Source organism: Passer domesticus, chromosome 4, assembly GCF_036417665.1.
Source record: "Passer domesticus isolate bPasDom1 chromosome 4, bPasDom1.hap1, whole genome shotgun sequence".
Lineage (NCBI taxonomy): Eukaryota > Metazoa > Chordata > Aves > Passeriformes > Passeridae > Passer > Passer domesticus.
This window is the reverse complement of record NC_087477.1, coordinates 46,895,354-46,918,498: the sequence shown is the minus strand read 5'-3', so window position 1 is coordinate 46,918,498 and position 23,145 is coordinate 46,895,354. Positions and strand designations below refer to the sequence as shown.

Here is a 23,145-nt window from a genome sequence, read left to right as displayed (position 1 = left end):
TTATTGATTGTTTGTTTAGTTGGTTTTAATGTAATTTTTGTAAATTCCTACTTTAGGCTTGGGTTTTAATTCCAAGGCTGAATTACATTTGTGTGTTTTCATTTGCTTTGTTGGTGTTAACCACTCTTAGGAGTTTTGGAAGCTTGTCAGGTATACCAAGATCATTGACACTGAATAGGAACTTTTGCATTTTTTTTCTTAGTTCCAAAATAATTTCAAATTTTCAAAATAGGCAAACTTTTTCTAGCTATTTTATGAAGTGTTGTTAGGTAGACGAACTGTGTAATTGAAAGAGAAGTTTGCCAGATTTAATTCCATGAGCTAATGAGAAAGTTTTCTGTATACTGTCATAGAGTACTTCTGATCTTTATTCCTGTTGTCTTCTCTGTATTTCTTATTACATAAAACTTTTATTCTCTCTCTCTTTATTCCATTAATTACTGCATGGTCAGGAGTTGTTTTTGCTACAGTTAGTTTTGAGCTATATGCACATGCCAAACAACTAGCAACCAAGAGGCTGCCGCTTCAGCAGGAGAACTAGTTCAGATTTTTTTCTGAATAAGTAACATTGCTGTTGTTTTGTGGGGTTTGTTTTGGTTTTGGTTTTTTTTCCTTCTCCCATGTCACTTCAGGAAATGTAATACTAAGACCCCTATCCATCTGTCAGAGTTTAGGTGGATAGAAAATTATCCTTGAGGTGCAAATTATCTGTGAAGTTCAACAGTTGTCAGAGGTTTAGAGAAAAGTTCATTGATCACTCAAGCCTTGTTGGCTCTTGTAACACAGTTGGAAAAAGCTAGAAGGGAGGGTGCAAACTTCTTGTGTGTCCTTATGAAATCACGAGGTTTATGTATTTTAAAGCTTGATTGGAAACCCATCTATGGGTTTTGGTCATGAGTTTCACCAGCCAATGCTTACCCAACTTGCCAAGAGACTTAATGTGTCAGGGGAGAGCCTGAGGAAATATCCTCTTCCCACATGGAAAGAGTCAGTAGTGCTGCTGTTTTAGGACAGTCTTTTTGTGAATTGTACCTAATGATAAGATGTGGGATAAAAACAAGGGCTACAACTTAATATAAATTTTCATCTCTGAGTCTGAGCTTGCATCTGTTAGCTGGCTTTTCAGAGAAGCATGTAACAATTGTCTCCTTTATTAATATTACATTAACATTATATTATTACAAGTCTCTATAAAGATTTTCAGCTTCTGCAATACTTGATTTTAAATTACCCATTTGACAGAATTACATGTTGTGAAAAGAAAATATTGTGAAGCTCTGGGTGTTCTAGTATGGTTAGAAAAAAAAATCTTTAAAAGTAATGATGGCTTTTTTGAGAAGATTAAACAGCACATTTTGTTAACCATAGCTGCTTCTTTAGCAGGTATTCAGTGGTGACTGTGTTATCATAGGTAACAAGAACCTTAGTTAGAGTTGGAACCAAGTGAAGTACCAAGCAAAAGACCTCTAGGATAACCTTCCAAATAAGAGAATCTTAATATCTAGGCCCCTTCAAAGAGTTTCTGTAAGGAAAAGGTTGTAATGAAGAGTGATACTACCAAAGAAGAAAAATCAAGACAAAACAGATTTAAAAATCGCTGCCTTCAACTTTTGAAGAGCTTTTAGTATAGGATGAACATGTACCCCTATATCCTAGCACTCCTTTTCACTTCAAATCTCCTGAATAATCAAGTATTTTAAATCCATTTAGTGCACACTCAGTTATGACTTTAAGAATATGTTTTCTGATAGAATTTTTCTCTCATTCTGGCATCATGCTGTCTAATTTGAAGTTTCACCTTTCATGCAGGCATTTCCAACCCCATTGATGAAAATTACTCCGGTAGAAAAAAGGAAAATGTTTGAGGTATCAAGAAATCATCTGTTTTCAAACAGAGCAAAGCCAAGTCCACAGCAAGAATGACAATATACAACCTTCAAACCTTTCCTCCTCATCTTTTTTCCCAAATATTATATAGCAATGATTTCTTTTTTTTAATCTTCATGGACATACACAGCAATTGGATCAGTAACCCATCTTGACAGAGACTTGACAGAATAATGGCTCAGTAATAAACACCAAATTATATGCTTATTTTTCAGGAACCTTCAAAAAAGAAAAGGTTAGAATTGCCTGAAAAAGAAAAACGCCAGAGAGTGCAGGTAGTCAAGAGTCTTCAGATTTTTCTTTATTCCCCATAGAAATTTTAATGACATACCTTGTGGTGTGGTGTGTTGTGTAAGAATATGCAGTAGTTTGATTTCCCAGATCCTTAACATGTTTAATCCTTACACATTTCAGATCAGTTTACCGAAGGCAGATGAAATGAGAAGATTGGAAAAAGAAAGGGTAAAATATGTTTAAAATGTGTTAAGAGTGAAGTTCAATTTTTACTTAGTGGTTCCTTGAATTTTGTTTTCCTGTATTGTTTTCTCCTTCAGATGGAACGAATAAACAGAGCCAGGGAACAAGGATGGAGGAATGTGCTTGGTTCAGGTGGAAGTGGTGTTAAGGTTGGCAGCAGATGCAGAAATGTGGTGCAGTGTGTTCCCCCCACCTTTGATTGTATGAAATGGTCTTCTCTTTTCAGAAGGATTTGTTCTTGGAGGTCAACTCTTGAGGCTGTCCATTATTTATCTGTGGATAATTTGAGATAGACTGTTACAGCTCCTCCCTGGCCTTTTTGAAGATCACATGCCATTTTCATGTTTAATGTTTCTAAATTTCTGAATCTCTTCTCTCTCTGCTAGAAATGGTTTTCATGCACCACTTCCTTATTTTCATACCTGCTTTTACTACTTTTCATGTGCTGAGTGTATGCATGAGCAGCTTCTTTCACATTCAAGTTTGTTCTTGAATTTTTTTGTTCCCAGGTTTTCATATTATAGTTATGGACCTCTTTCCCAGTATTAAACACTTGTTTCTAAACATTCCTTGTTATTTAGCAATGTAAGTGTTTCTATATAGCAATAATATGTTCAGGAGGGGGGTGAAAATTTTTTAGTAAATCTTAATTCTTTTTTTAATGCAGTGTGCTGTTTAGCCACTCACTTTGTACGTAATTTAATCTGATTCCCATGACTCTTTCCTTTTCCCTATTTGTGCATGTCATAGTTTCATAAAAACATAACTGTCCTGGAAAGCAGTCTCATCAAGTTAGTTGATGATAAGGGTCTGGGTACTTTCATCAGACAGGAATTTAAGTAGTACTATGGTAAGTGTATCTGACAATAGAAAGTGGATTGAAACACAGGGATTTGTTGTGGTGGTAGTAAGTCTTATTAAAATACTGGGCATAAACATGTTCAGTAGGGTTTTTGTAAGCAAGCTTTGACTGAGCAATAGTCAAAAAGTCAAAATGGATAGAGGTTTTATTACTATTCTTTGTACAAAAATGAGGAATACACAAACACCAACCAGGTTTCAGTAGCTGCTTATTAAATATTTCCTTTCAAAATAGGTACCATCTTCAGATGTGTGCCACACATCATATAAGTAAAACTTAAATATAACTGCAAATGTAAACATAGCAGACTTTAAAAACTACAAAGTGTTGATTTAATGAAAAAAGGAAAAAATTTAAAATTAAAATTAATTTGCTTCCTATATTTTCCTCCTCTCCTTCAAGATCAAACTGGCAGGCACCAATACAAGCCCCCATACAACATGGTATGCATGCATCCTCACATTTGGATGAGAGCTGTGTGTTTCCCTGAACACAGTGTTTCTGATTAAGTCAGAGAGTTTTACTGTGAACATACAAGCTGTTCTGTTGTAGCTCCAGCTGCATTGTTATCTGTATTCTCAGTTGTCTAGGGAAACTGAGGCCAATGAATGTGTCTGTTTTCACCAAGTGTGACTGGTGTAAAACATCATGGTAGGTGGAAAAATCATTGAGATGTCTTCTTCAAATTGGATAGTTGAGTGCATCTCATACTGCAGGCTGCTAGTTTATCATAATTTCAGGTTTTCATATACTGTTATAATATTCTTGAGTTAATTATCTTTTTCCTTTCTCCAGCATGATAGCAGTATATCCAGCAACGCCCTGACATTGCTGTTGAATAGCATTGTTCAAGCTTTCCAATAACACAAGCCATACAGCCTCTTACAAAGGCACAACAGTCATGCACTGCATGATTCTGTCCTGTTTTCAGTTTGGTTGCTGGCACCTGTTTCTGATGAAAAGTAGAGAAAGACGTGGCAAGTGTTTGGCTTTGGGTTTGTGGTTCTAGCAGGTGCTGTAACTGTTCTCTAGACTGTTGATGAGCACCTGCTTCATATCATTTGCCTGGAGAATGATGATCATTCTCTAGTACTTCCTTAGATTTTGTAAACTCAACTCTAATATTGATACATGAAACCTTGAATAGTGTCTGAAGTTAAGACTTTTCCTTCTATTAGTAGAAATCATAGTCTTGCATAGTTATTTTTATTCAGACCAACAGTCTACTTGCATATTTGTTTTAATGCCTAGACAAATCCTTGATTTAGTACTCTCATCTGGGTTATGGGGAGCCATTGATGGCACTGAACAACTGAAACTCAGAATGTGAGATAAATTCCATTGTCAAATATAGTGTCTTCAAGAACTTCTAAACAAGCAGTCTTAAACCTGTCACATCTGTACTCACCTGTCTGAATTTATATTAAATACTTCAGACCACTCTGGAAAGTAGATTGACACTGTTGTTGAAACAAATTCCATAGATTTTCTACCATGGCATAAAGGAAACATTTTTATGCATGTGCTGACAACCTTAACCTTGTTTTGCCAGTTTCACATTTTTTGTATCCATCCTTGGCTATTACTGTACACAGCTGCTTGAAACATTATTTTTTTTCATTATTTGCACTTGAAAATTCTGCAGGAATTCTAATGCTTTCAGAATGACAGGTACAATTTGCACAAAGCAGTGTCTTGTGGTAGGTGTTCCCCTGATCTGAGCTTGAGTAGAGAAGCATCTCAAGTCTAGTCATGGAAATAAAGTGATAGGCTGGGTGGAAGTGGGGGTTCACAGATAAATCTGCACATAGTGCCATTCAGCAAACTTAAAACTGTGCTCAACTGTGTGTTTGGCTATGAGTAACTTGTTACTACTTCAGTTGGAATTGTATCACTTTTTTTGCTGAAACTTTGCTTTTGGCCATGTAATATTATCTATCTCTGTTTACACTTCAACAGAGTCATTTTCAGTGACTTCCAAAATGTGTGAGAGCTGGCTCATGTATAACTGGACTATTTTTAAAGGAAGCTAAAATGGTGTTTTATTCTGGACTGCTAATAAAAAAAAATAATTTATGTATGTTGTAGTTCGTTAAAATAGGAGCATGGCAGGGATAAAACTAGGACCAATTTAGAATTGTTGCAGAATATGTTAGTATTATTATTCTGCTGAAGAGGTGAAAATTTGAAGAGCCTATTAAAAGCAGTATTTGTGCTTTCCACCCTACCCCTTTTGGTTTCCAGGCTCCATATTATGTTGGTGGAGGTGGTGTTGGTCCTTTTCCTGTGTCTTCCAGAGGACGCTATGAACACTACCATGCTATTTTTGACCAGATGCAACAGCAAAAGGAAAATGTCTTCAGAATAGCTGAAGAGAGGGAAGCCAAATTGAGAGCAAAACTACAAGACCGAGGAGTTGTTGAAAGGTATGGCTACCTTCCATTAGAAACTACATGTATTCTGCTTTAGATGAAAGTAATGAAAGTTACTGTGCATATTTATCTGCAGAGGAATTCCACCTGGAACACGTCCAGGAGTTCCTAAGGGACCTGCAGGTCATCACCATTTACCCGATGTTGGTGCAGTTAGGAAAAAAATGAAAAGATTGAAGGAGGTGTCTAAACAAGCCAGTGCAAACAGGTTGGACTATGATAATCCGTGAATCTGTCCCTCCATGTTAGATTCTTGTTCTGTGTCTGGTTTCATTAAGTAGTTGAGCATGTCTCAAAATCACTTCTATTCATTGGTATTGTGCTGTCTGTTTGTGTGTTAGACCCTCACAGACCACAATTCTTTTAGAGCCAGTGGAGATCTTGCCTTTTCCAATAATGGAAAAAATAGTTTATTAAGCAAATGTAGCTAAAGTAGATTTCAGACAAAATTGTTGGCTTAATGTGGTTGCACATAACAACATAAGCCTCCTCCTTTGCTTTGTTCATCGTTCCACTTTTTGTGTTACTTGACAAGATGCTTCTTTCTCCCATCATCTTATTCTTCCTGCCTTCTCTGCACCTAAGTGTTTGTAGTACTGCAAAGCATCTAGAATGATCCCAGAATTGTTGGCTCCTGTTTATTTCCAGTGGAAAACTTCTAGGAGCTTTCTTCATTGAGATGTGAATGCCAGGTGTTGTAATGGTGTGCAACCTCTAATTCAGTATTCAAATAGTGAATTAGAAGATCTAAGTCTAATTACTGTAAATGGGGTATTTTTTATATATAAAAGGATTGTAAGCAAGTACTGATTTTCTTTTTAATATTTTCACTCTTTCAAATAGCTTCTTCAAGACTTATTTGCTCTCCCTTAGATCTCGTAATATTGCCCAAAGAACTGCGTTTTCAGTTGTAGCTAATAAATGGGAAAATACCGTTTTCCTGGAAGTTTAGTGCTGTGGACATTACTAACTGACTTTCCTAGAGGCACAAATTTTCTCCTTCATTATTTAAACTTCTGCAGAGCCAATAATCTGCTCCATGGAGGAAGAAAAGAAACAATTTATTCTTGTAAACTAAATTAATTCAATTTATGTTCTAATATAATATGTATTTGCAATTATATATTTGTTTGCTTTTTTAAAATTTGCAGCAGTAACATTATGCTTAACATTAATATTATGGTTCTGAAAGCTCTGAGGTATATTTTTATTCCTTATAGTAGGTTGGACTGTTGTGAGATAATTAAAATTCTTCCTGGTACAACCCAGTACTGGAAGGTATCTTTTGCCAGTTGTAGTTAAATATATTTCCTCCTCTGTTTATTCTCAATGATTTGCACAAAGTGCAAAATCCCCGACTCTTGCCTAGATTAGGAAGCAGTTTAACTCATACATTTGAAAATATTAGATTATAGTTGTCTATACCTGGAAAAACTGTTTTAAATGTTTTAAAATGGAGAGAAAATATAGAAGAGTGCTGCAAATTATAAATAACACAGAGATTGGGAAGAGAAACCAATTCAGCATTTCTCAAATACATTAATTTGGAAACACTTAATGAAAACACTGTCTAGAAGTGTCACAATAGGTAGAGAGGATTTTTTTCTGTTTATAAATGGATTACTGTTAGCCTTAAATTGAGGTGCTGTTTCTTAGCATCTTAAATGCATTAAGGATTTGTATGTTACCTAGAAGCAATTTTATTATCATAGCCAGCCTAGCTGTATTTCCCTCCTGGCATTAATTCTTCCAGCTGAAGGCAAGTGTTCATGATGTTTCACTCCAAGAAAGAATGTAAGTAACAAGAACTTTGTTAAAAATAGTCAATTTAGGGCATATATTGAAGAAGCTGAGAAATCTTCAAGTTGAAGTCTTTCATTGTACTACCACTATTATAAAGCTAAATATATTCAGTGTCAATAACCTTGAAAATTGTGTCAGGCAGAAGTGCAGCCCAGAAGAAATCTAGTTGAAATGTTTTAAGAAAATGAGTCACTCACCTTTAGAGTTAGAAAAACCATTTTTATAAAATTTTGAGATAAGATGTTCCTGTGAATTTGGTTTGAGACAAATAGGACTGTCTTGGTTTGGGTATTTTTGGAAAGACCTCTCCTCCAGCACTGTAAGGTTCGTGATGTGTGACAGACTTCAGCTGCATGACAGGGCTTTTGCACAGATTTCACAATCAACCAGTTGAGTTCATATGTAGTTAAAAGGCTGGGTAAAAATCTTTTAGAGAGTCAGGTATGTGTACACAAAGATTGGCAAGTGTTTGTTTCTTTACCAGTAACACCTGTGTAGATTGTCTTGCCTTTTCGGAGCAGGCAAGACAGTGTTTGTTTTATTGTATCAAATGGTTTTATCTCTGTCTTCCTTTTAAGGAATTGTAGAATGTGGAAAAAGAGGGCAAAGGGTCAAAATAATAAAATTACTTTAATTAGTGTGCTAATTAATTATGAATTACTAGAGCTTCCTGTATTGCAAAATAATTATTTTGTTTAACTGCCTCAGTCTAATGGATTATTGGTATCAGCACATTCCAGTTTCTTCCTGACTGTTGCCAAACCCCCAGTGGTCCTCAGTTAAAGGAGGCTCAGGGAACTTTGGAAAGGTCTCATCATTCTACCATTTGTAGAATGTCTTAAACCATTTCTCAGTGTTTTAGTTTTATTTTAGTGCTAAATTTCTCTGGATTACTTCTAACGAATTTGTCAGAATCTGGTTTCTCTATGATGTTATAAATATACTCATAGAGTTGCAGGATGCTTGGTTATGGTTAATTAAATGTAGCCTTCTTGTCTTCCAAATCAGGTCCCTGACCTGGGGTGAAACTTGTCAAAAAATAATCATATTGTTATGGCTAATTCTAGGGTAGGAAAATTCCTTCATGGACCCTTTAAAAACAAACAAAAAAAAATCCCCCAAGATTCCGTAAAGGGAATTGCCAGAACACTCTGAGAACAGTAGCACTGTAGTAGTTCCCTAAGTGGTAGAAGCTCTTACTGCAAATATAGGACAGTCTTGAAAGGCTGTGACAGTATTGACCTTACTGTTTGGCTCATGTGATGAGTTCTTGCTCATCTCTGAAGGAAAATCTTGAAGGAATCTTCTTTTTCACAAATTTTAACAGTAAGGAAACCAGCTGAGACACTTCCAGAAACAATCACACCAAGATTGTGTTTTGACATTAATTTTTCTTTCAATGACAAGAATCTGGAATGATACAGTGGTTTGGATTTATTTTTTAATAGTTCCTCTCACTTTTATTAAGCCTATTTTCCTCCATTTTGTGGAAATGTGACTTGTATTTTGGCTGATGAAAGGTGTTTTTTGAGGATGTCTTGCTCATATAAAGTTACTTTTTTCCACAGTGTGTTCTAGTTAGAATAAGTGTGGGGGGTGAGGACAGTGGGGGTGGTGGTGTTTACAGTGTCATATTTCAGAGACTTTCATCTTGCTATATTGAAATTACTCAGGCAAAAAGGATGGATAGCTGGAGATAGAGCAAAGCAAGTTGAAGAATTCTGGCAACGAAAGAGAGAAGCCATGGAAAACAAAGCTCGAGCTCAGGGACACATGGTATGAAATCTGGTCTTCCTGTGTGTATTACTGTTTCAGCATGCTTTGTGAATCTTTGAAGTAGCATCCCAAGTGAAATGCTGACTAAATATTTTCCTTAAGTGTTGAAAAAAACAGAGAGAATGGGAGATGAGTTTTCTGCATTTTGTTGCTAATTTTAATAAAATGGAACATAATCATACAGTAGATTTCTCATTACTTCAAGCTTATTAACAAAGGAAATTATCTTTGTTTGCATGTGTCTAACCTGCTATTGTCAATTTTAAAAGATTCATTTACGGGTTTTTTTCTGTTTATACTTTGGAGCCTTGGTTAAAATTAAAGTTTGTGTTATACAGTAGCTTGAACTGAAAATAGTTTGATTAAACTGATACAGCTAATGATCAGACATAGCGGTGCATGCTAGGAAAACACATTCTGCATATTGAAAAGGTATTATAAAGTCATCCATATCTGTCAATGTTGATTCTTATAAAACCTTTACTCTTTAGAAATTAAGTAGAAGATAGTGTCGTAAAATGTTCTTTATGCTTATTGTTCTAAATTCAGTATTCCTTTAGAAAGTTTGTTTAAAACATATATTGGAAATGACTATGTGTTTTGATAACATGGAGGGTTTTACTTTTTGAGTGCTTGTTCACACTATTAATATGCAATTCAGTGACAATATCTTTGTCAGCTGCTGAAATTGAACTGACTGTGCTGGAATAGCAGCGAGATGAGACCAACTGCAGATTTATAGCAGCATCTTCTGAGTTATACCTGATAGTCAGGTTATGATTTAAAGCCAGATCTTAAGGAAAGGGATTATTTCACTTACAGTAAGCAATTTTTGCATGCTTTGATTAACTGCTTTCATACTGAAGTATCCTTAGAATAGTAACTATGTTGTAAAATATGAGTCTTCCTCTCTAAAACTATGGTTCTGTTTTTTAAAACCTTCAAGACCAGCAAATAATTTTGGAAAAAAAAAAAGCAATTCTTGTCACTACCTATTCTTGGAGAAGTCGTTGTTAGTACCATGTCTTCTTGGAAAGTTGTTAGCAGTACCAGTACTGCTTCCATTTTGTTCTTGACTTTGTTGGCGTTGATATGAATTTATGAGATCGGTTAATTTAAGATACCAAACTATTAATGTTAATGTTTTCATTTTTCTCTAATGTGTTCAATAAGCCTAAATGTTTCAATCTTAGATGGTTCCCATAATAAAACAGGCAGGTTACTGAACAATTAAAAAAGTAACTTCCAGATGTTTAAGACTTATAACTTGAAGCCAGAGTACCAAGTCCATTTCTGGATTTGTCATTGAAAATGGAAGTTATCAACAGCTTCTTTCTATTTGTACAGGAAAATACTTTGACTAGCTGGCAGTTGTTCTCATATAGGGATGGGATTGTTGTTTGGACAATGTTGATCTGAAAGGCGAAATCATCAGCTAATAGTCGGCCTTTTGTCTGATGACTGGCACTAATTTACCCAGCATCTATAAAATATAATTGCTGTCAATTTTAATTTTCAACTGACAATCTAAATTTGACTCAGTAGTTGAGTCGATAGTACTTTCAGACATATGTTTTTTAAGACAGCTGCTGACCTAATTTGCTACTTCATTGTAGCTCTGTGGCATTGCAAAATATGAGTCCTGGTCTTTGAAAATGTAATGTAGGCAGATGAGTAAAATTAACAATCTACAAAGAAAATCAGTTCTCAAAAATCTTGCTTCCAGTTTCTTTCTTAAGAGCAGTGATATAAATCGCCATCAGTGATGGAAATACCTAAAATAACTTCAATGCTAGAATAAGAACAAGAAATTCCTTCAATAGTGCCAGTAAGCTTTTGTAAAGCTCAGGAACATTAATTAAAAAGTTAAAAATAAACCCAAATATTTTCTGAAAATATGAATATGAAAAATATTTTTTTACATTTTGTATGGCTTAATGCTCAAGCTGAAACCAGCATTCATGGTTTCAGCTTGAGCATTATGAATGTATAGGAACTAGTCTTCCACAAAATTCCTTTAATTTGTTCTCTGATCGCCTGGTTACTAAACCACTGAAGTGTAGTAGTGTGCTATTTCCTTGAGCTATTAATTTTTCTCAGTCTGAGAGATTATTTAACAGAATATTTGTATTCTGTTAAATAAAAACACTCACTGGAGTGAGGTTTTTTACTTACTGATGATTCTCTATACACAAGCTTGAGAAAGCCAAAGCCCCAGGCATTTTATAAAGCAGAAGGTCTATCACATGTATGTGTGCTTGCTATCTTTATTGTATATTGCACTAACAAATCAAAGAATTTTTAATATGTTCAGGAAAAAAATCGTGGTGTGTCATTAGTAAAATAATTCAAGTGTTCTTGATTTTAATCGAAGCAGAAAACATGAAGTTAAATGATTCTTGTACTGTTCTATACAGAACTTCTTAAAGGTTGAAATCCTTTTGGTGACAAGTCACAGAGTACATCACATGAACCAAGTCTGTACACTGCGTGTGTATTAGACATTTAGCACAGCTTGTTAGGTGTAATGAGTATATTTAAGTGCTTTATTAGATTTTTGAGTCATCATTGTTAAGAAAGCTTAATCTAAGAACGTAAAAAGATTCCACTTTCTATTTTAGGCTTAACTCAGCAATGGCAGAAATCCCAACCCTGTGCCAACATTTTTATATAATCCAGATGTAGTAAGCTCATACCCATCACAATTTAGGTTTTCTAACCTAAATTTTCTATAGCATGAGAAAACCAGAATTGAAGAGAGAAGGCAACTATATTCTTAGAGCTCTTATGTCTCTCTTTGGCTGCTCAGAATTTTTAGTTACTACTGTCATATGTTTCATGCGAGTGAAAAAGGCTTTTTGGTTAACTTCAGAACATCTGCAGATCTTTGATTGGTTTCTTAGAAGTAAACAGTTATTGCATAAAGCAGATAATTTTACTGCCCCAGCCACCTTAAATTTGATACCATTAAATGGCAAACAGGGTACACTGCAAAACCTGGCAGATACCTATGGAGGCAGGTCCATTTCTGCAAGAGGAAGGAAATCCAGAAACAAGGAGGAAGAGGTATGCTTGCTGCATGTTTGCCACTTTGCTCATCACAAAAATAGCACTGTTTTGACCTTGACTGTGCCCAGTTTCCCTGCATGGTTCCATCTGTGTAACAAAACTAAAGGACTTCCTTAATTCCTAGGAAATAATTTACTGTTCATGTACTAAAGTTTGGGTGTGTTTAATTGTTTTTGTTTTTAAAATAATCAAAATAATAGTTGCTTACATCAATCTGTTGGAGAGGTTCTTGAATTTGATGCACATAGGTATAGCTGTATCCTAATCCTATTTTGATAAATGCAACCTTTCCTAGCTTTCAGTAATGTAAAATGTAGTTATAATTAACACCAATAAACATACATTCCAATTTTCTTCATGTTAATTATGTGAGAATTTTTCTGGAGATTAGTGTATGCTAGTGAAGTGGTAACAATAATGTTGGGGGCTGATTCACTCATTTTATTTCCTTGTGGTGTCCGATATATTTTAAGTTAACCATACTGGAGAGAGTTTCCATAGAGCTGAAGCTTGTTTCATTTCTTTGCATTAGGAATATTTGGCAAGATTGAGACAGATCCGGCTACAAAACTTTAATGAACGTCAACAGATCAGAGCAAAACTTCGTGGAGATAAGGTTGGTTTGAAAATAATCTTAAATACTTCTCAAGTTGAGTGTGTGGTCTGTTCTTTTACCCCTGGTGGAAGACTTTGTTTTAGGCGGTTTTATATAGACATATGTTTTAGACAGCATATATATATATGTGTGTGTGTGTATATATGTATGTGTATATATATATATGTGTGTGTGTGTGTATATATATATATGTATGTATATATATATTAAAAAACTGGAATTCTAGAGTATCAAACCTTTCTTGGGTACCTCACCTGCAGAATATGGAGCAGTGATGAGGAGTGGCAGGTGAGAGCCCAGCATTGTAGGCTACTTTCCTTGCAACAAGAGGCACATTACTTTTTTCCCGACTTATTAAAGCTTCACATCTTTTAAAACCAGTCCTCCTTGAAAAAACAAACAAATAAACAAAACCCCCACTGATCTCAGAGATGAAGCTCTGTTCAAGTAGACTTTGGATTTAAGCGAGGAGTTAGTGAAACTGATCCATGTTAGTTATATAGTCGTTTAAAATGTTCTGACTAGGCACTCATATCACTCAGCTTTTAGAAACATGATGATAATTCCATGAAGACTTTTACTTTGCAGAATGAATCTGCCAGTTCTGATGGACAGGACTCTAGTGAGGAAGCAGAACTGAAACGCAAGAAGATAGAAACGCAGAAGGTAAGTGTAGAGTGGGAGAAGATGGAAGTTACTGTTGTCAAATATGTTTTATATCTCATGAATTTTCTTATATTTAATTTTGTTATCAATAGTTTGTTCATGTATCCACTACAAGGGGAATGAGAGGAGTTTAACTGTATAGAGCAAACAACTCTGTTCAGCTGCTTTATCTTGGTAATTTTAAAACATATTGAAACATAGTGTAGTCTATCCTTGCAAGTCAAGGATTTTCCCTATCCCAGTCTTTGAGATTTATCTCTAGGATAGCTTTAGTCCTAATGGCAATTTGGTATAACTAAAACAGCATTTGAGACTGAAAAGGGTGAGGAAGATGTACCTTAGACAACACCTTTATTTTAGTTAAAGAATAAAGGAAGGCAAAACTCCTTAAATGGGCTGACATGGGTTATGTGTGGATTGGAATGTGAGTTATATAACCCTGATGAATTACATTTTAAACAGATGCATTTCATAGAAATACAGTGTTTAATTAGAACTTTATTCCAAGTGGTGTTTTTATATCAATAACTAGTTCACGATACTGTACATAGCAAATATTACTCTTATCTATTCTATGATGTTCCCCCCCACTATCTGTAAAGTACAGTGTAAAAACAAGCTAACCTTATGCCTAACCTGAAAACTAGAAGTGCAACAGCAAGTGAAGCTTTTTGTGTGTAAGTTGGTAAAATTTAAACTGAATATTTAATATTTTTTGATTAATGCATTTGTCTTCAAAGATAATTTTAAGTAGAGTTTCTAATTTTACAATAGTCTGTTTAAGATTACTATGTACACTAAAAATACAACCATGCAAATCAAGAACTGCAATTAAATTTTGAGGAGCTGACAACATTTCAACATAGATGATCAGTTATTATACATGTGTGATGATTTTGTCAGTGGAGTCCTTCTTTCACAGTCTATACAGTAGTGAGAGAAAGGGAGATGAGTAATCAAGAATATTTCTTCTTAAAATGTTCCATGAAATAGGCTGCTGAGGATTTTAAGTTGATCTTTTTTTGCTTGTTTACTGTAGGCCCAAGCAAATGCTCGTGCAGCAGTTCTGAAGGAGCAGTTGGAGAGAAAGAGAAAGGAAGCATATGAAAGAGAGAAAAGAGCCTGGGAAGAACATGTAAGAAAATAAATCTGTTACATGCAGTCAAAATATGTAGAGCCATATCTTTGTATAAATAAAATTCTATACTGTGATTTTTCAAGACAAGTAGTTCTGAAATTGGAGAGAGTATCTTGTGTCAATCAGAATTCCCTAATTAGAAGCCTAATCTTAGGTATGCTTGCAGGAAGACTTCTGAACATCATACCTAAGAATCATTAGGATCACCCCAACTATCTTATTAATCGTCTCTTAATGACCAAAACTTACTTTATTTTCTTTTACTTGTGTGTGCTATGGAACAAGTCCAGCTAATAATATTATGAGTAGAAAAAGCTGACAAACTGACATGCAGTGGGCAGTTGTCCTTTGTTTGAATGTGTGGCATTATTGTCGTTTTGTAAGGATTACATGAGCCTAATAATACTGTGTTTAATGTGTGAAGTCTTGATATGAATTTTTAATTTTTTTTTTTTTGTTGCATCTATACAGCTGATTGCAAAAGGGGTAAAGAATCCTAATGTGCCTTTTCATGTGGAAGCTACAGAGCATAATCCTATGAATGGACTACAAGAGTCTGGGGCAGCTCTTCCTAAGCCACAACTTCCAGTGAAGCCTGGTGTACCTGTCATCTCCATGACTTCTGCTTTGAAGGAAGTGGGTGTGGTAGGTACTTTCGTGATGAGGGTAAAATGAATGGAAAGGCAATAAATACTGACTGGAAAGAGAATGTTTAGAGAAAATAGGTTAGGTTAGCTAGAAAAAAATTGTTAAGGCTGTTTGTTTTTTCTAATTAGGGAAAAGAAATAAAGGAATTTAAAAAAAAATAAAAAGAAACCTAAGCTTGGAAGGTGTTGAAACATATCTGTATGCTGAAACTGAAATTCATGTTTTGAGCAAAATAGGTTATGATGAACCCTAAGTGGCAGTTTCCATTTTGATCAGGGCAGTTACATTCAGTCAAAGAAGACATCAACTTCCAGCATTTTCATCAGCCCCTTGAAGAGAGGAATTAATGAGCTGGTTACTTGGTGGAAGTGAGCAGATAAATTTTGAATTATAGGACTATGTTGTATAATGATTGATTGTTTTTAGTGAGCTTGAATGTGCTGAATATTACAGGGAAGACAAAGCTCAAGATTATTGAATCTGTTATTGCTGTCTCTTCTTGTTGTCTAAAAGAGCATCTGAATTTCTATTCTGCACGTTCTCGGTCCTGATATTGTGAATACTTACATGTTTACCTCAACTGCTTTATGTTACAATTGTGAAACTGAGCAGATGGGTGTAACCTTGTACAGTTTAAAATTTTAACACACTCTGTGTTAATTTGAATGCTAGCTTTTGTACATTTGCCTAAACTGCTTCTAAATTTCAGTGTAGTGTGGTACTTCATACTGTATTCAACCCTGAAGGCTATAGCTATGGGAATAGAGCAAAACTTACACTAAAGAATATATATAAAATATAAAATGTTATACACTGAAAGACATCAGTTGATAGCTGGAAAAAGAAGTGATATTTTTTAATAAAGCATATTTTTCCATGTGGACAGTTTGTCTCACAGTAATGCAAGACAGTGACTATAACAGACTAAAAAAACAGCACACAGAGCAATTGGAATTGGAGAATACAAGCCTTGTACACAGATTATAAATTCTACATTGTTGCCGTCACTATGTAGTTGGCTTATTTACATGTCACTAAATTTGTCTCTTTTCCCTTCTTTTTTTTCTTCATAAATTATTCTTGACTCTGTGCTTGCCACTTTTTTGGTTCTCTTGTAGAATTGCTCATTTGTAGCAAAGGAATTCAGTGCTATCTTGTGGTAGAGGTCGTATCTGGCTTTATCTCTACATGTTTCGTCCTGTAAAGTCTCATTTGTCTGTTTAAATTGAGTGATTCACTTGCTCATCACTTTTAGATAGTGATTGGTTCAAAAATGGAAGGTGCCCTTGAAATTCTGTCTTTGAGAGACAATAAAACAGAATAATCAAGAATTCGGTTTCAGTCTACCTGCAGTTGTCATTGGAAAGGTTTTATTATGTCTATTACTATTCTCAAGATAATTTTTTTCTGACATGTTCTTCTACTTTCTATTTCATGCTTCTGGGACTTAAAGGATGAACATGTAATAACTGCTGTCCAGGAGTCTGAGGAGGAATTAAAAAAGCCAGATTTTGCAATACAAGTATGTCAAATTATATAGTGTCATTTAGGTATCCTTTCAAGAAAGGCGCTATTTTAATACGTATGTTGGTCCTTCTTTCAGAGTAAGCGAGAAATTCTGAGAAGATTAAATCAAAATCTTAAAGCTCAAGAAGATGAGAAAGGAAAAAAGGAGGGTAAAAATACCTCTGAATCAGCTGGATCTGAAGATGGTAAGGAACAACAAGGTGATCAGCCACTTCTGGGAGATCGCAAAAAATGGGAATCTGGGGCATCTGAGCTGGTTGTTCCTCTAGCTCAGCTGTCGATGGAAGATTCTTTCTCTGGAGCAGAGTGTAAGTTCTTTTTTTTTGTCACTGTGGTATTAGTAAATCAGTTTGCCATGTGTAGTGTGTGTTTTTATAAAGCAAGTACTCTTCATTATTATCATCTTGTTATCAGTTACATGCCATGCACTTCTAAAAATGGGTGGTTATGTACTCCCTTAAATAAGGAATATGGCACAAGCTGACTAGTTAAACAGCCTGCAGGAGGTTCAATAAATAATTTCATCATTTCAACAACAAACAGTTACCTAATTAAAAGAGTGGTTATTTTCTTCATGTCTTTTAAATAGACACTAATTTAACAGAAAGAATAAAAAGTTTTTTAAAATATATGAAAGTTTCTTATTTAACTTGAAAATCCTGTTGTGTTATCAGTAGCAAAAAAAAATCTGAGGGTTTTTCTGGATTTAGATATGTAACTTCTGTTAAGCCTTTCTTGCTGTTTTCCTTTCTTAAATCAAGATTGTTATTCCCGATTTTCCACTTTCCTTCTCTGGTCTTTTGGCTGAAACCCCTTTTTCCTGGTTTCAGTATATCTTACTAATAAAAGTCTGTTTCACATTGTAGAAAGAAATAATCATTGAGAATGTGACAGACTTGCATCTTTGCATAGTTTTATAGTACTAGAATCAAGAAAATTTTTACTCTGTCGCTTTGTACCCCATTTTCCTTGGAGGGAGAATTAACAGAAATAAATGTCACAGGGGAGAGCAAGACAAGAAACTTTCTAGTTAACCATTTTAAGTAAAGCTCAAGACCATTCCATGCCAATGTTAAACATTCTTCATCCTGCTTTCTTTTGGAATGCCTGAATTTCTGAAAGGAGCTGCTGCTGTTAAGTTGAATAGGTCAACTGGTATTGAATAACTCTGTTATTGATTGGAATTGGCAGAAGAAAAACTCCAGATAAGCACAGTCTTTAGGCTGTCTGATTTAGGGTGAGGTGACAGGAATTCTTGCTTTGTCACCATTTTAGCTTTAAGTTTTGTGGAGGTTGTTTGATTATTTATTGTACAGAAAATGAATAAAAATTTCTAATGTAGAACAATTTTTATATTTGTGTTTGTGTCCAAACAGGTCAAACTCTGGGAGAAGTAATTAAGTTAGATGTGAGTGAACCTCACAGGAAAGTCTGGGGCAAAAGCCCAACTGATTCAGTTCTGAGGATCCTAGGAGAAGCAGAGCTGCAGCTGCAAACTGACATCCTTGAGGAACAAGATGAGATAAATGGTAAGCACAGTGGGTAATCATCTGCACTGCAAGTGTAGTCACAGTTTATCTACTGAGAAAAATTTTGAAGTAATAGAAGCATATTCTTATATTCTCTCTTGCTTTCTACTTCTGGGTGTTGCCTCAGTTCTGAATGTAAGCACAAGCTGATACTGGAGGACACCAAAATATTTCAAACTCAGTGAAGTGGTAAGAAATTAACCAGGGTGTGCTGAAAGGAAAGGATCTTCATTTTGCTGAAAAGTCTTAAATTTTGCCTTTTAATAGAAACAATCCTATTTTTTGAAAGGATGTCATCATCTGAACATTGCATTAGATGCTTCCTGTAACTTTGTTGGCAGCATGTGACTTAACCATATCAGTTGATTTTTTTTTTTTCCTCCCCTGGTCAACTCCTGCCCTTAGTTCTTTTTATGGAAAAAAGGACTTACATTTATTCCAAATATAAACTTGTACTAATGATAATGTAACATAAGAAATTAAGATTTTAATATTTCCAGCTTTCTTCTTTATATAGTTGTACTAAAAGCATGCAATTTTTTTCCTCCTGCTTTCCTTTAAAGAAACAAAAATTCCCAACTTACCTTATTGGCCACATTGTAGTTTATTATCCAAATACGGTGAAGCACTGTTTAAATAATAGAATCATTTTCTGTTAGGTACTGCAGAACTTCTTGAAGGAGATCATCAGTCTTCGTCAGAGAAGGAAGAGAAGGCTTTTTCTCCCGATGGAGCTCAGTCTGCAGTACCAGTTGGTGTCACAAAGTCTGTCATGACTGTACCAGAAGAATCTCAAAGAACTGGACCCCCTCTGGTGCAGAGCAAGGCTATTATGCTGGATGGTAACTCATTTTGTCTGTAATTCTACTTAAAATCTGATTATTGAATGCAAAATGTGAAGCAACTATCCTGTATACTTTTATATCTTCCCATAAGTAATGTGCAGGTATTTAATAACACATTTTAGGTAGGACCAGGTGCTTTCTGTGCCTGTGTTGTAATCTGATTCAGTAATGTATTTAGTAGATTTCCAGAAACATTTTTTGTGTGCTTGTAGAAAACTTTTAGAGTACAAGTAGAATTCTAAAGTGCTTCACATTTTTTGGAAGGGGTTTTGGTTTGTTTCTCCCCGTCAGTTGTGCTGGAATCTTTTCTCCTATGTGATACCAGCATCCTTTTGATCTCTGGGGGCATGTTACTGGGGTTTTTAGAGAACGTAGTTCATTGGCACTTTAAGATACTCTTCTGGTATCAGAAAAAAAACAAAATTTTTAGCTCTGGGATTAAAAAACTTCTGCTGTTTTTGCAAAATGTGGAAAATAATTAAAGCTGAAGGATTTAAGTGTAATCTTAAAATGTATATTTCCCCATCTTTTTGCTTAATTGGAATTAATTTTTAATAAGGTAAATGACTCTTCATTTTAGAGCCTGATGATTTGGAAGCAGAGGTGCTGGAAGAAATGGAAGATAAAATGCACCAGAGTAAGGAGAATAAGGAATTTCCTAGCACTGTTAATGAAGTGTGGGTAAAAGAGAAAGAGTATGAGTAAGTACTCGGTTCTGACCTCTCTCTCCAGTTCAAACAACTGAGCCTTAACTGAGTTTTATTTGGACATGTCAGTTAAAATTATACTTAGCTAAAGCCTCATCGCTTGCTGCTGTGTTAGTTTTACTGCATTTGATGACTTCATTAGACTAATGACCATCTTTTACATGGCATTTCCTCTTGATGTGATCTGTTACAATAGGGCACAACATGACGGAATGAATGAGGCAGCTTCAGAGAAAGAAGCACTCAACAAGGTGCAACCACAAAAGGAAGCTCCAGCAGGTCAGTGCCAGTCTGATGTTACAGCTTTTTCACATGACTATTTAGGATGTTATGAGATCTGATTATTTACTTAATAGAAGTGTTGCTTTGTTTATACACATTTCAAATTAATACTAAGCTGCAGCTCAATGCTTTAAGTGGGTGCTAATGACAATCTTTCATCTTTATTGCATAGAAGAATTGCTTGTTCTTGGAGGTATGGGAGGTAACTTCAGAAAAAACATTGTCAATACTGTCAAGTATCATTGGTGATACTCTTGCATCTAGTTAAGGTGGCTTCAGCAAACTGGATAGGTTTTTCCTCCTGTTTGGGCAAAATATATTAATATAACTTCAAAGAGATCTAGTATAAGGTGATAAGCAATGGGTGAAAATGGATGCCACAGTATCAGACATGGACTGGATAACGATAAAACAGAAGGCTTGAGAACAGAGCTGAGGGTTGTATGTTGTCCACAAGTTCAAATGGAAAGATTTGACATTGCAATTACATTTGATAAAATGATCACAAATATTTTGATAGTTTTAAAGTGCTATCTACGTTTCCCTTAAATTGTATAAGAGAAATTAGTTGGGTATATTCACAGCAGTTATTTTTTCTTTAAGTATCTTGGGGTTTTAATCTGTTTAGATTTGTAACAGACTTTCTTTTATCACATCAGAAACTTGTTCCAGTGTCAAGCAAGCTGAACCCTTATTCCAGAGGGCAATACAGCCCACAGCTGTACCAACAGCCTCACCAGTTCTGTCAGCTCAGTCTTCACAGGAAGAGTCTCCTGTACCTCGTTCACGTTCCATATCACCAGCAAGAAATAAAGGCAAAAGTTCATTGTTGATTGGACTTTCTACAGGACTTTTTGATGCAAACGACCCAAAGGCAAGTTTAAATAACGGAAAATAAATACTTTTTTGTTCTCTAGTATTATTCTTACCTTGTTATTGAAGTTGAATGAGGCCAGAAAGATGGCACAACTCTTTCAGCAGGTGTTTTTATTTCTCAAGCTATGTCTGCCCTGTAGTTCAACTGCACTGTGCTCATGGTATCAGCAAGTCTCATGCAGCAGTGAAAGTCTCTGGTTTCACCATCCAACATTCTATGTTCCAGGTGTTTGTGGAGGAATTCCACTCTTTTTCTGAGACATTACTGAGGGAGTTCATGAAGACATTCCTAACTTGCCTTATCTGCTTTCTCCCTGTTGTGCAGTCTTTTAGAGTTATCACTACCTTGCCATCACAAACAATTACCTAACAGGGCAGCAAAGATATCTTGTCATTTCTGCCAACCAAGTGATTTTTTCCTGTAGGATCTAATCTACTAGCACAGCTTCTGGCTGTGAAGTAGGAAGCCTGAAGAACAATGAAATCTCATTTTAAAGTATTTTGTAAACTCAAGCTGTCTTTAATATTGTTACCAATCAAGCTTTCCATTGCCTTTGTAGATGTTGAGAACATGTTCACTCCCAGATCTTTACAAACTGTACAGAACTTTAGTTGATGTTCCCAGTGTAGCGGATGTGCAGCATCAACATAATCTTGAAACAGATGATACAGAAGATGAGCAAGCCAAAGAAGGACCCTCTGACTCTGAGGACACGTGAGTGTATCAATTTTATCAAGTATTTTAACAGGCATCTTAGTTCAAAAATGTTTTTGGTTAGATAATAACTGTTCTACACACTATACCAGCATGGATTTTTTACCCAATTTTTAAAAATTTTGTATTGAACCACCATTTACTTTGTCTTGTTCCAGAGAATTGAGAAGCTAATGTGGTACACTGCATACAATAGCTGTCTAAATTTCCTTCCCAAAATCTATCCCAGGTGTTGTTCTGTCTGGTGTCTGCAACTTGCATTTTGCTCAGGCAACTCAAAGTTGATTGCTATTGCTCTTCCAGAACTAACATTTCTTGATTATTTCCTTTCTTTCTGTGTTCTGGGAAACTTGCTCATTTATATCCTCTACTGTTTAATTAGAATGTTATTCAAGTCCCTCAAAATCTGACCCTGGAATTGACTATTCCCCACAGCTTTGATAGTCTGGTGTATCGAGACTGATTAGATCTAGATCTCTGTTTTGCTCCAGACACATTTTATCTGTATTGAAAATGTTATATTTGCCAGGATTCAATAATAGTGCACAAATACAAGGATTTTGAAATTACCTTACTAAAAAAGTTGAATTTAGGACTTACTGTCTTTATATGAGACTGGGGGAGATCTGTTTATTCCCCGTGTGTTGCATGATACAAAGGTATCAATGCTGTAGTCATGGTGGACTGAAGTCGCAAATAGCTGGGGGAGGAGGGTGGAGGGTGTCTCTTTTTTCCCCCTCCATCTAGACTGGCTTTTCAATTTGCTGCTAACAAAAGAAATTAGCTCTTTCTATAGGGTTTGTCTTGCAAAGCATTAATTATATAAACTTTATATCACATTTCTTTAGTATGTTTGGAGAGACAGATACAGATTTGCAGGAGCTCCGGGATTCAATGGAACAGTTGCTTAGGGAGCAGCCTAGTGAGGAACTGAGTGAAGAAGAGGAGTCTACTTTAAAGGCTAATGCCATGGAATGCATAACAAATGGTACTGAGCTGGATGAAGGAGATGAAAATAACCCCAGCAGTGAAAGTGCTCTTAATGAAGAATGGCAGTCAGGTATAATATCTATTATACCTGTTTTATAAGTTATTTATTCATGTTAAAAATTCAAATAAAGAATAATGTTTTAGCTTCTTTAACTTATAGCAAAGTAAAGCTCTAATAGATAATTTTTACACATAGGTTAGAAAAATCAGATTATATTCAGACTTTCTGAATGTTAAGGTCAACATCTAAGTGACATTGCATGTTGCAAATTAAAGCTTGGCTGTTTGTTGGGTAGTGAT

General features: G+C 35.3%; 1 protein-coding gene across 13 annotated transcripts in view; it reads left to right on the top strand.

Moving 5' to 3' along the window:
• NEK1 (NIMA related kinase 1) overlaps positions 1 to 23,145 on the top strand; it is a 42,546-nt gene that overhangs the window by 15,040 nt on the left and 4,361 nt on the right. For 5 of the 13 annotated variants that reach the window (XM_064417665.1, XM_064417666.1, XM_064417664.1 and 2 more), the window contains 20 exons: positions 2,103 to 2,162; positions 2,302 to 2,349; positions 2,442 to 2,513; positions 5,471 to 5,652; positions 5,735 to 5,866; positions 9,135 to 9,237; positions 12,220 to 12,303; positions 12,839 to 12,922; positions 13,496 to 13,588; positions 14,628 to 14,723; positions 15,198 to 15,371; positions 16,828 to 16,896; positions 16,978 to 17,209; positions 18,278 to 18,430; positions 19,090 to 19,272; positions 19,856 to 19,976; positions 20,179 to 20,261; positions 20,924 to 21,138; positions 21,701 to 21,855; positions 22,704 to 22,915. In XM_064417665.1, coding sequence (XP_064273735.1) covers positions 2,103 to 2,162; positions 2,302 to 2,349; positions 2,442 to 2,513; positions 5,471 to 5,652; positions 5,735 to 5,866; positions 9,135 to 9,237; positions 12,220 to 12,303; positions 12,839 to 12,922; positions 13,496 to 13,588; positions 14,628 to 14,723; positions 15,198 to 15,371; positions 16,828 to 16,896; positions 16,978 to 17,209; positions 18,278 to 18,430; positions 19,090 to 19,272; positions 19,856 to 19,976; positions 20,179 to 20,261; positions 20,924 to 21,138; positions 21,701 to 21,855; positions 22,704 to 22,915 — 2,551 coding nt within the window. The remainder of the gene's footprint in view (positions 1 to 2,102; positions 2,163 to 2,301; positions 2,350 to 2,441; positions 2,514 to 5,470; positions 5,653 to 5,734; positions 5,867 to 9,134; positions 9,238 to 12,219; positions 12,304 to 12,838; positions 12,923 to 13,495; positions 13,589 to 14,627; positions 14,724 to 15,197; positions 15,372 to 16,827; positions 16,897 to 16,977; positions 17,210 to 18,277; positions 18,431 to 19,089; positions 19,273 to 19,855; positions 19,977 to 20,178; positions 20,262 to 20,923; positions 21,139 to 21,700; positions 21,856 to 22,703; positions 22,916 to 23,145) is intronic. The other 8 variants (XM_064417669.1, XM_064417671.1, XM_064417670.1 and 5 more) reach the window with 8 other exon arrangements.